General features: G+C 41.7%; 1 protein-coding gene across 1 annotated transcript in view; it reads left to right on the top strand.

Annotated features, from left to right (window-relative positions):
* TXNDC11 (thioredoxin domain containing 11) overlaps positions 1–13,355 on the top strand; it is a 353,597-nt gene that overhangs the window by 287,983 nt on the left and 52,259 nt on the right. Inside the window, exon 9 of the mRNA XM_069210328.1 lies at positions 9,930–10,075. Coding sequence (XP_069066429.1) covers positions 9,930–10,075 — 146 coding nt within the window. The remainder of the gene's footprint in view (positions 1–9,929; positions 10,076–13,355) is intronic.

The following is a 13,355-nucleotide window of genomic DNA, read 5'->3' as shown; positions in this document are numbered from 1 at the left end:
TACCCACCCTCGGTTTAACTGCTTGGGTTATATTGAGGCATGATATGCAGTAGGAATATTTGACAGGATATGCTTTTGGTAAGGGTGTGCCGTCAGCCGAAGCTTTCACAGCTGCCAGTGTTTCATCATCCAATTTCGTTGTAGAACAAGTTACTGCAGCAACAGAAGCCATAGTTACTGCTGATTTGGCTGCTTCATCAGCCACGTTGTTGCCTGCAATGTGTATTCCAACACTCTGATGTTCTTGTGTATATACCACATGGACATTGGGTAGCGTTTCCTTCAGATCTGCTACTTTTCCCCACAAAAGTCTGTGTTAATGGTGTTTCCTTTCTAATCTCTGAATCCATTCTGGTGCCAGTAATGCAGATATTCATTGAAGGACTGGACACAATAGTACGAATCACATACAACCAGCGTCAGCTTCTCAGGATCTGTGTATTCCAGTGCCATCACCAGTGCCTTGAGCACTGCTAATTGTGCAGTGCAGCCCCTTAAGGTCTGTGTGTAAGTGTGTTGTGGATGGAACTCACCATCCTTCATGTAGGCACTCACGACTGCACAAGCGGCGGAGTATTGATGTTTTGTGCCTATTGCTGGTTGGGCTGAACCATCAGTATACATAATTGTTTGATATTGTTCAGTAGACAATGTGTTTGCTGGAACTGGGTATTCAAGTTCGTATTGCAAAAATTCTTGTGTTTGTCATTTTGAGTCAAAAATATACTCAACATCAGTGGCTGTCAGAGTACTTCCCCATTGGATCCAACGTGGAAGTACTGCTTTAGCGTTAGGAACCCTAGCTTTGGTACCAGCCTCAAGGGCCGAGTTGGGGGAATACGACAATGATACGTTCCCCCTGGGCAAGAGGCCTCTCTTTGATGACAGCCATCTGAACAGCAGTGAGAATTTTCTCAGTGGGAGCAAAGCGTTGTTCTTCTGTAGAGTACAGATGTGATTTGTATGCTATTGGGACGGTCTCCCCCTCATTGAACGTTACCTAGGTAAAACCAATGGCACCAGCAATTACTCTGATGACCAGGTGTTGTTTGTTGTCCCTTGTATGTATGTGTTGCTGCAAGCATGTCTTGTTGTAATGTTCTGAGAATGCATGCATGTTCGACTGTCCAGTATTTGCTGGAAAAGTCAGGACTTATCAAGTCATATAAAGGTTTAATGTGTTGAACATAGTCTGGAATATAAGTTCTGCCAACATTTAAAAAGACCAATAAAAAAATTGAGCTTTTTGATTGTGTTTGGAGGTTGTAGTTGTGCGCATTTTTCTAGAAATTGGGGCGTAAGGCTCTTGCCTTCATCTGATAATTCATATCCCAAGAACAGGACTCTAAGGAATGCTATTTTTGTTTTGTTTTTAAATTGAATTTGTAGCCCAATTCAGCAAATCCCATGGCAATGTGGGCTACCTGTCTTATATGTTGTATCAGGGCGTCGTCCGTAAGGAAGATATCCACTTATGACAACGCCTCAGGGTCAATGTTGTGTAAAATAGATGTAACACAAGCTGAAAACAGTCCTGGACTGTTCTTGTAGCCCTATGGGAGTCGACAGACTATTTCTGAGAGCCTAAAGTGCTGAAACTTGTTAAGTCCCTAATGTCAGGTACTATATTTGGGCAGAAAAACCTGTTGGAAATATCCAGGGTCGTTTTGTATTTTTTGCACACTTTATTGTTCATAAGTGCTGTGCTGTATGCATTTTGTATAGCAAATGTGCGAATGTGGCTGTTTAAATGTCTGTAGTCTAAAACTATTCTGTATGAATGGTCGGGTTTCGCTAGGGGAAACAATGGATTGTTCATTGGTGAGACACAGGGCTCAATTACTCCTTGGTATTCTGTGTGAGGATTTCCCTCACCATTGCTTTTGCTTCATGCTTTTTTGGATATTGGGTTTGAGGTTGTGATTTAATTGGTATTACATGATAGGTGGAATCTTCATCCCACCCTACGTGTTTGCGGTATAACGCAGATGCCTGCCCCACTCCCTGTCAGTGGTGTGTATTTCTACAAGCTTTCTGGGAACAAGGGGTGAGAAAGATTTTTAAATAATCTCTTCTCCATAGGGGAGATCACGGACAAAGTCTGGTGGACAATCCTTTTCGGCCAGTAAAATATAATAAATAGTGACAATGATGTCCCAAAAGATATCGTCGATTGTGCGCTCAATGTCTCCCTCTAACTGTATAGTTACTTTATACACTCTTTCGGGAGTGGAGACGTGCAGTCTCAACTTGTAAGAAGTCATCAGTTGCTTTTACCACGAGATGCTCTTGAAGATCCTGGCGAACTAATGTGACCTCTGCTGCACTGTCTAGCAGTGCTAGCGCCCACTTCCTGTTCTTCAGTAAAGCCCTCTTCCTGAGTGGCATGTATTCCAACAGCTGTCACTTTTTTATTTTTAAACTGGGGTTTTTGTTCGGGAAATTTCTCTTCTTTCTTAGCAGAAGCTTCATTAAAATGACATGTATTGCAATAACTGGGATGATGAAACACAATAGAAGCAACATTGCGACAAGGAGAGTGAAACACAAAAACAGTCCCACCATACTGTCACTAGGAGTGTAAATGTGTATATATATATATATATATATGTGTGTGTATATATATATTTATATATATATATATATCTTTCCTAATTAAGCTATGTTAGGGCACAGCGTCATAAGCCCTAATCCGCCCTTCAGGTTTCCACCCTGGGAAGACATCATCCTGCATACCTGAGCAGGGAAGCCTGTTGTCAAAAAAGACACCGTCCCCATGTAGGCCAGGGATTTGGTAGATTAAGCAAGCAACAGTAGCGAAGACGATCAGCAATCAGCATGCAGTCGTGGTCATCTGGCTGGAATCTCTCTCTAACGTATATGGGGCATAGAAGTGTTTTTATAATAAAACAATGGAAGCTCTAGGAAAAATGTCCCCACGTAAGGATGTGTATATTTCTGTGAATGTTGGAGACACAGCATACCACTTTTGCCTGCAATCGTATCTGACAACAGCCTTAAAGAAAACACAAAGTGAAATTAATTCAGTACTAAGAACGTGATGCTTTCCCAGGCGAAAAAACAATTAGATAGAGAAAATAAAATAACACCGCAAATGTGGCTAATGCTAGAAAAACAAAGTGATGATCACTAAAATGTAACTGAGCTAAAGTGCAAAGCGGCAGGCCCAGTTTGCTAAAATAAAGTGTATAAAATATGGCTAAAATAGCTATACAACATCTTCATCAATGTGGGGTCCAAAACGTACTGGTCCAGTGAAAGGAAAGTTAATAATGTTCTGCTCAGCTTCCAGTTTCATGTTTTCAGTCCAAGCTAAGATAGCCCGCAAAGAGATACACCATTTGTCCCTCTTGAACTATCTTCATGAACTCTCTTCTGACTTTAGGAAGATCATCTCCAAACGGAGCAAGAGATTCTTATAGCGGATGATCATATCTGGCTAAAAGGGCAAATGCACTAGAGTTCTTGAATGCTAAAGCTGCAGAGCTGCATATTTTCCTTCCTACTGCATTCAGCCTCCTCCTTTCTTTTTCAGGAGGTACTGAATTCTCTAGAGCTGAAAGATGTGTCTTTCTTACAGCAGAAACTATTAGAGTCTGGTTTGGGATCTTGCCTTAGGTATATAGAATCCCGATCTTAAGCTTTGTATCTTTTGAGAAGCCGGTAAGTTGCAGCCTTAATAGTAGATGATGTAAGGAACTTTTCTTCTGCAATTTACGCAAATCCGGGTACCAAAGGTAAGGTAGGTCTTTGTGAAGCTCTTGGTTGTACAGTATTCAGTATGACAGAAACCGATGCCTATGGTGCTTGTAATTGAATATTTAGTTTACCTCTGACTAGGACATCTTCAGAAGTGAGTATGTCATCTACAGGAGGTGATGCTGCTGGACAAGTGGGATAATATGTTGAATGAGCCTCTGTGGAGTACGATCTAGTTGGTGAAGGAACCTGAGTAGGTGTTCTTCTTTTTTGACTTTTTGGGGATGAATGTCTTGGAGTAGCTGCTGAGAACCTTCAGTGTGTGGTGAAAAAGTTGGTCTTGGTCTTGATGGTTGACCTACAGAATTTACTGGAGAAACAGGTCTAAGTGGTAAAATCAGAGGAGAAAGATGTTCATGTATAGGATCATTCCGTATGAGTATTAAAGTTGGTCTAGTCTGGTTTCCATCTTCAGGTTGATGGATGGCAGAAACTGACAAAATTGAGATTTCGGACTTTCCTGATGTCGATCTCCTTGATGTTGAGCATCATTACAGTGATCTAAACATCAATGAAGTCGATCTCGACATCGAGCAATGATGTGTTGATGCTGAGTGTTCCGCCATCAACAGTCTTGCTATCGACTGTTACAGTGTCGGACTGGGAACGATGTCAAAGGTAAACTTAACCCCTTTGTTGCCGTGCCTTCTCCCCCTCAGGTGCCAGGCCTTTTTCTGGCTATTTGGGGCAGTTTGCGCTTAGGCCCTCAAAATGTTTTGTTCACATAAGCTACCCACGCCAGATTTGCATCTTGTTTCCTAACATCCTAGGAATGCTGGAGGTACCCAGAGTTTTTGGGTTCCCCTGAAGGAGACCAAGAAATTATCCAAAATACAGCGAAATTATTTTATTTTATTTTTTAACTGGAAAAAAGAGCTGCAGAAGAAGGCGTGTGTTTTTTCCCCTGAAAATGGCATCAACAAAGCATTTGCGGTGTTAAAATCACCAGCTTCCCAGCTTTTAGGAACAGGAAGATTTGAATCATAAAACCACATTTTTCAACACCTTTTTGGCATTTTACTGGGACATACCCCATTTTTACCATTTTTTGTGCTTTCAGCCTCCTTCGAGTTACTGACAGAAATGGGTGTTAAACAAATGCTGGATCCCAGACAGCTAACCGTTTCTGAAAAGTAGACAAAATTCTGAATTCAGCAAGAGGTCATTTGTGTAGATCCTATGAGGTTTTCCTACAGAAAATAACAGCTAAAATAAATAAATATTTAAATTGAGGTGAAAAAAAACAGCCATTTCTCTCCACGTTTTACTCTGTAAGTTTTTTCTGTGATGTCAGATTTTTGAAAGTAATATACCATTACGTCTGCTGGACTCTTGGTTGTGGGGATGTATAGGACTTGTAGGTTCACCAAGAACCATAGGTACCCAGAGCCAATAAATGAGCTGCACTTTTCAATGGGTTTTCAATCTATACCGGGTATACTGCAATTCATTTGGTGAAATATAAAGAGTGACAAATAGGTATCAAGAAACCTTTGTATTTCCAAAATGGGCACAAGATAAAGTGTTGTGAAGCAGTGGTTGTTTGCACATCTCTGAATTCTGGGGCCCCCATACTAGCATGTGAATTACAGGGCATTTCTCAAATAGACGTCTTTTTTTACACACTCTCTTACATTTGGAAGGAAAAAATTTAGAGAAACACAAGGGGCAATAACACTTGTTCTGCTATTCTGTGTTCCCCCAAGTCTCCCAATAAAAATGGTACCTCACTTGCGTGGGTAGGCCTATCGCCTGCGACAGGAAACGCAACATGGACATATCACATTTTTACATTGAAAACTGATGTGTTTTTTGGAAAGTGCCTAGTTTTGGATTTTGATCTATAGCTCAGCCGGCACCTAGGAAAACCTACCAAACTGTGCATTTTTGAAAACTAGACACCTAGGGGAATCCAGGATGGGGTGACTTGTGTGGCTCTCACCAGGTTCTGTTACCCAGAAACCTTTACAAACCTCAAAATTTGGCCAAAAAACACCTTTTCCTCATATATTCAGTGAAAGAAAGTTCTGGAATCTGAGAGGAGCCCCAAATTTCCTTCCACCTAGTGTTCCCCCAAGTGTCCGATAAAAATGGTACCTCACTTGTGTGGGTAGACCTAGTGCCCGCGAAAGGAAATCCCCCAAAACACTATTGGGACACATCAAAATGATCAAATACAAAACTACCTGTTTTTGCAGGGGGCCCACCTGTGTTTTTGGTCCTGGGCTCAGCAGCCATACAGGGAAACCTACCAAACCCAGACATTTCTGAAAACTAGACACCCCAGGAAGTCCAGGGAGATACGACTTGCGTGGATCCCCCAGTGTTTTCTTACCCAGAATCCTCAGCAAACCTCAAATTTAGCTAAAACAAAATCACATTTTTGTGTGGAATCACCACACTGGGACAAACTTCCTACCACCCAACGTTCCCCTCAGTGTCCCGGTAAAAATTATACCTCACTTGTGTAGGTGGGCCAAGTGCCTGTGACAGGGAAGAGCCAAAAACATGTCAAAATTGAGGGGGAACCAAAGCGGGTCCAAAAGGGCAGTTTGAGAAAAAAAAGAAATTTTTAGGCTGACAAGTGGGGCAGAATTTTTATCGGTATAGATGAGACAATGCTGGGTGGTAGACATTTTGTGGATTCCTGCAGATTCTGGAAGGTGCCAGCTCAAAAATGTGGGAAAAATGGGTGATTTCCAGCAAAGTTGGAGGTTTGCAGGGCATTGTTGGTAAGAAAATGGTGCGGGTGCATATGAAGCACACCAGCCTGGAATCACCCAGATGTTTAGTTTTCAGATGTGTCAAGGTTTTGTGGATTTGTCTACATGATAGCGTCCCAAAGTCCAAAAAATGCAGCCCTCACCATTCCAAGTGGGCCGATTTTGAGAGTTAGCCAAGCTCTCATGGACCAAATGTAAAACTAAAAGCCAAAATAATCAAATGTCCTCTTGTTTGCCATGGGATAAGATGCTTTAGTGTGTGGGGGAGAGCTGAAAGACTGTTACCCCCTTCAGTTGGGGTGGGGGCATAACCAGGCCCATACTGGTTGGTAGACACCACCCCACTACTGTTTTCTTTTTTGTTTTTGTTTTTTTAATTCCCTGGCATCTAGTAGACTTTCTGCCCCCCCCCTCAGGTTGTGGATCGGGGGTAATTGCCCCATCTGCCCACTGGTGGGCAGAACATCTTTGGCCCCATTTATTTGGGGTGGGGGTATGGCCATACCCCCACCCTCTTATTTTGAAATAAAATCTTCCCTGGTCTCTGGTGGGCTTTATGCCGGGCAGATGGGCCTTCCAAAAATAGGCTGATCTGCCCCCAAGGGCACATATGGCCAACAGTAATGTGTCCCCATGAGGAGCGACACTTGCCCAAAGAGCTGCCCCCCCCCCCTCCCCCAAAAAACAAGACACACAAATACACACACACCAATCCCTGGTGCCCAAGTAGTTTCTGCCTCCCTGGGGGCAGATTGGCCTAATAGAAATATTCCAATCTGCTCCGAAAAGGAGCAGAAATGGTCTAAAATAATTCCCCCCCCCCCCACCCCAAGGGAGCGACCCCTGCCTGACACTCCTCTTTCATTTGAGGAATGTGCGCAACAAAACTGACTTTATTGTTCCAAATGTGCATATCCTAAAAAAAATCAAATATTTTCTCTCACAACCCAAATTTCTAACAGCCATCTGAGCTCCTGATGTATCCTATTTCTGCAACACACTACTAACCAAGCCAACTTGAGCCGTCTCTTGCCTCTTTGAAAGAAGTGCCACATGCTGAGGTCAAACTTTGAAAGGGGCAGAATAAATTCTCATGCAGATAACCACCTAGGGTATGGAAACTCTCCTCTGACATTACGACACTGTCTTTTGATGCCTGCTATTGCAGCGCCATCTTACAAGCCGAGGAACGCTTTGTAACCCTTATTGATGATGTTGCTAAGATTGTCAGACAGCCACGCAATTTTCAATTGCATATTGGATTACAACATTGTCAGCGAATGTCCACAGGATTAAATGTTATCTTCTATAGTGTCGAAAAACCTCCACTGTCCTAGTGTATGTACCAAGTTTATTCTAAACACCACATGTAATCTGCAGATATTGTTTTCATTCCTTTTACCCTAGATGTGTTGGTAATCCATGCAGGTCTACTCTGGTAATTTGTATTTGGCAACTTGCAGTTAATGTGAAGTACTCTGTTGCACTCTGACTGTCCTATAGAGAACTGCTAATAAATAAATTGCCACCATCCTACGGGCACTTCACAAAATTCCATGACCTTCAGTGGCTTCCATAGCCCACTGGTATAATGTTTAAATTCTCTGTAATGATATTTAGGTCATCAATTACAAAGAAGCCCTCCTTATCTGTCGTTACCATACTACACATAGTTAGCTCTAAAATCGAGACCTGGAGGAAAGGAAACTTGGAAGTAAACTCTTTCGATCCAGACTTTTGAAAAGCATCCAGTTTCAAAAGCTTTGTCCCTAGTTCCTGATGAGTTCATGAAGGTAGGCTTGACATGCTCCTTTAAGAAAAGTATGCTCTCTCTCTCTCTCTACCTCCCTTTCTTTCACTCTCTCATTCCTACTATTTTGTTGCCCAAACTCCTATGGTTGGCTACCCATCATTTGCAACCACCATAATAACTGGTGTCCTGTGAGCGGTTTGAGAAAGTTGATTTTATTTACAGAACTCCTACTCAATTCTTCCATTCCCAATTACTAGCCCTCCCCATTACAGATCTTTGAGGTAGTTTTAAGGTTGCAGCAAGCACCTACAAGCAACCAACATAGTAACACAAACGACGGTTTAAATTGAACTTGACTGCCTCTGTTTCCGTATTGAGCATGCATTTTGTTTTCATTCACCCCCATAGGCTATCCACTGAATTTGCAGCCATTAGAATTCAACTTTTATGTCAGAAAGGTGTGGGAATGGCCTGAGGGCGGCCGCCATTTTTAAAATTATCAATAAATAATATTGCTAGTTCCAGCCATGCAAAGACCAGCTTGACCCTCTGTACATCATCGTTATCACTAAGAAATAAATTTCTGGTTAAAACCCACAACTCAAATGCAGCTGTTTTATTTCTAAATTTAAGTGAGGCACTTATATCTAATGTGGCTAAAATGCCTTTTAAATGTGGACGCGTCCTTTATAATCCCGTTAGGAAAATCAAGCCTGGGTAAAGCCAGTGGACGCGTCCTTTATAATCCCATTAGGAAAATCAAGCCTGGGTAAAGCCAGTAGGGCTAGTTTTGGAACATTGTTGCAATGAATACATTTTTATTTCTAATTGCAAACATATGCATCAAATATAAAACAAGGAAAAATATGCTTCTATCTAACTTCGATGGCCATATCTTTGCAATAAAATGTAAATGTTAAAAAAATAATACCACCTGCATTAATTTATATTTGAACAATATGGTGCTTTTTAACAGTCTGCTGTACTTATACCCAGGATGAGTATAATTTTTAATTTCACAGAATAGTATTTTTTTTCTTGATGAATAACAAAATATACTACTGACTTCCAGTTACTGTACCCTGAAGACGTAGTTTAAAAACAATCAGATGACTAAAGAAAGAAAAAGGGATAAGAAAAAAAGATTGTCAAGGTAAAGCATTGGCTTACTAGCCATGGTACTAAAGTGCACTTCTTTGTAGGCAGATGTGCACGTGTGATGGGGCCAAATCCACCACCCACAGTGCAAGAAAACCACTGGCTGTGTTTGGCTGACCCATATGTAAAGCTGGGTGCTCTGTTAGGCAACAGCTAAACGTGAATGACCGCTGAACAGACCAATAAATTAAACAGGATGCCTCATAGCCCCTCCGTTGTTGTACATTGTATATCTTTTTTATCTCACTGTTTTGCTTTTTTATGACATGAGGCTATGGAGACATGCTTGCGCTAGGTCAGACCTAAGTATAATATGTACTGTGAAGTGGATAGTGCTTTTCTAAAATGGGCCAGTCTTCTCAGACTTTGGGTGTTCTGTGAGAGCGTTTGGGAAAGACATCGTGTTTGTTTTTGGAGTACTCTTTGGTTGTTTAAACACTTTGCATGTCTTGTACTTTATATATCACAAGCCTAAAAAGATGTACTAACACACTCTGTTTCGTGTTTGGTTTTAGAGACTTTCATTCAGAACTTCAGCATTCAGTACAGCCCCCTGAGAAGACATCTTGTTGGCGCCTCTTCCGTTCCCCACCGTGAACAGCGCTTAATTTCTGAAGTAACCACTGATACATTTAGGAGCGTCGTCCTGCAGAGCACAAAAGTATGATTTTTATTTTTTATTTTTTTTAAACACATGCACACTTATGCACGCCCTTTGGCTCTCTCCCTCCAGTCCTCTGCTTTTAAAGTAGTTTTTTCATTTTCTGTTCCGTTTTTACAAGCCACCCAAAATATTTCTGCAGTGTTCGAGGGAACAAGAAAAAAATGTAAAAAATAGATTATAAATGCTATGCTAAAGATTTATCTAAATCTTAATGAAACTGGAAGAAATACTGGATGTGGAGTTTAAAATGGTTCCTGAGTGGTCGGCTGTTATTTTATTCTACAATCTGTAGATCGACCTCCACCACTGTGACACCCTTTAAGAGCACAAGGATGTGCGTCCAGGTGGACAGAGAATGGATAACTTTCAGGAGGAGCGATCAGAGTTCACTAGTTTGATCATAAGCAGGCCGCTGAGGTCCTCGTATTACTTTATCTCTGCTGCCAGTTTCTAGCGCTTCAGAGCACTGCATAGAGCACTGTAGAGGTGAACAAAACAAAGGTGAGTAAGAAATTCCATTTCCTCACTTGAATAACAAAGAGTGAAATAAAAACAGCAAAATAAACACTAAACAATATTGAGGTCACACTGTGCAGTGGTGAACTGGAACATATGAGCATAGTAGATAAAACACTGCATAAGTATACACTAAAGCAGTATTATAGAGGACAATGCCAGGTACGCTCACTTCATATTGTCTGGTTCCTTTCCAGAGGAAGATGGAAGAGCGAGGAGTGTGGATAAATTGGATCACTCCTTTTACCTTCAGAGCCCATGCAATTTGTAAAATTGAGCAACAGGGTGTTGTGTTTCTAGTTCGCTATGAAACGGCAGGAAGTGTTTTCGCATTTGAAAGCTATTTGTAGTTGACCTCGTTTTCACAAGGTGTAAATGTAACCGATTTCTGGAAGGTTACTGCATTGGCTTCAGTCCGCAGTCTGCTTCATCTAGACTTGAGTTTATGATGACACACATTTCGGTCTGCTAGTATTTTGCTTTAGAGAATTTCCAGTAAGTCTCAGGCTTTGAATTGTGTTCGTTGGTTAGTGCTCCTAGGTGCAAGCATGCTAGGTGACCTTTCTCCTGATGTCTGCAAACATGTTATGTTATGGGAGTTTATTCAGTATAACCTGTTAGCAGATCATTCCTTTGAGATTAGTGTTATACTGCATTAGAACGAGGGTGTGTCAGCTAGTCTTAGGGCCTCATTTAAGCCTAGTGGCATCTTGCCAAACCAGCAGAGACTGTGACCTTCAATCCCCATACCCAGTTTAAAGATCTCCACCTCCCTGGGGTGATCGGTCTTCACTGGAGCCGCCACTCCAGCAGCTACATTGACGGCATTGATGCTTTCTTAAGTGTGGGCAGTGTTTGATGTGCCCACTTTGCACAGTATTGTGTACTGCAACAACGAACTTTCCAAAGTAGTGAGGAACAGTAATGTGTTTTCTCCTTGCCAGTGGGGGGGAATTATGTGATTTTTCCTTCCGGGATTACTATTTGGTGGAGAAGTGTGGCACAATGGTTAGAGCGGCAGACCCTGAAGCAGAGATCTGGCTCAGGACCAGGGTTCAAGTCCCGCCTCGGCAGGTCTTGGGCTCAATTCTCTTGGACCAGATAATTCTCGCCTCGGTGCCTAATCTAATTAATGGGTCCCACTCTGTAACTCTGGGCAATAGCTTGCTTAATCTCCACAACGGCCCCTACAGCGCTTGGATGCCTGGCTTCACCGTGGGGGTGCCCAGTAGTGAGCACCTCACAGTGAAAAGCCAGGAGGGGTTCCATAGCGGTATATGTACAGCGCCTTGAGACCCTAACGGGTGAGTGGTGCACTATACAAGTGCAAAGTTTACAGTTTATTTCTCACTTGGTGGTCCTGCATAGGGAAAACAAGTGATGGCTGTCATGCCCTAAAAAAAATACCTGGAGTTCTTATGATGGACAAGTTGCCGGGTTAAGTGTGCCCACTTGTGAGACATGCAGAAACTCCACTGTTGGAAACTCAGTGGTTCCATAATCTCTAAATGAAACAGGGACAACATAAAGCATAGAGCAATGCTCTTGCAGACTTCCTCCAAACCCTAAATTACCCTTTCGATTGGTTTGAGGAAAATATATTAAGTTTAGCCATATTTAACCATTTAGCAAATAATGCTGTCTGAGTGTATCCTGCGGATATTCGATTCGTACATTGTGAAGTTAATTCATTTTGTGTATGTGGTTTTTGTTTGAGTATTTCTGGTGAAATGGTCGGAGATTATCTGGTGACACATATCACATACCTAAGGGCAAGTAGAGTTGTGTTGCTCAGGCTCTCTGTCAGATTAGTTGAATGGTCCAGAATGCAGATGAAGAAACAAATGAAAATGTATAAGGAAAGGTAAGGAAAAGATGTAGAGACCATCTGAGGTGACAGATTGTAAAGGACCTGGAAGAACCCACCACCAGCTGGGTTAAAAGGCACTGATTGATTTGTCCATTTCTTTACACAAATGCCAACATAAATGAGTTTCTAATGGAAGAAATTGATTTTTGCCAGATTCCATTTGGACTGTCTTCTGAGATAAATGGCTGACTTGGAAATATGAGAGCCTGGAGGCATTGCCTAAGGGGTTCTTTAGGGGTAATGGAATTTTCCCTAAGTAGATGAGCCATATATAATAATTATTGGGAATGTATAGATTATACTGATGGAGAGCAGTCATCAAAGAGGTCCAGGTATGGAGAACAGAACAGATCAAGGCTAGGAGGAAAACATAAACTGCAGCAGAGATTTTGACTGGGAGTTGTATTAATGTTTTGCACCGTTAGAGGGAGAGACTGTTGGATATATAGGATGATTGAGTGGGAAATGAAATTATTAGAGGATTGTGATACGAGTAATATCAGTGGGAATGTCAGTGGGAAGAGGAAATATTAAGAATGGGATGTGTTTGTGTTTATGTCACATATAAAACATGAGCCTATCTACAGAACAACGTAAGGCTGTAACTGATAAGACGATATGGAATGCAATTGATAGTATAGGCAACTGAGGCCAAGAGGAAGAATGAAAAGAGGCCCTGGTTGTAGAAGAAAGGCATGTAGTCTTATCGTCTTCCTGCACTTAGCGGCCAAGATTCAGCATTAAGGCTAGTAATCCAGAGTGTCATCTGAAGATTTCTGAGGATGATGTAGAGTCTTGTATCAGTTGCTGGATGTTGTATACTTTGTGTGGCATATATCCCAAACATCAAAACCTTCTCAATTCAGTATTGAAGGCAGTCCTCTCATGCAC

This window comes from Pleurodeles waltl, chromosome 10 (assembly GCF_031143425.1).
Source record: "Pleurodeles waltl isolate 20211129_DDA chromosome 10, aPleWal1.hap1.20221129, whole genome shotgun sequence".
In the NCBI taxonomy this organism is placed as follows: domain Eukaryota; kingdom Metazoa; phylum Chordata; class Amphibia; order Caudata; family Salamandridae; genus Pleurodeles; species Pleurodeles waltl.
This window is presented reverse-complemented; position numbering and strand designations above follow the sequence as displayed.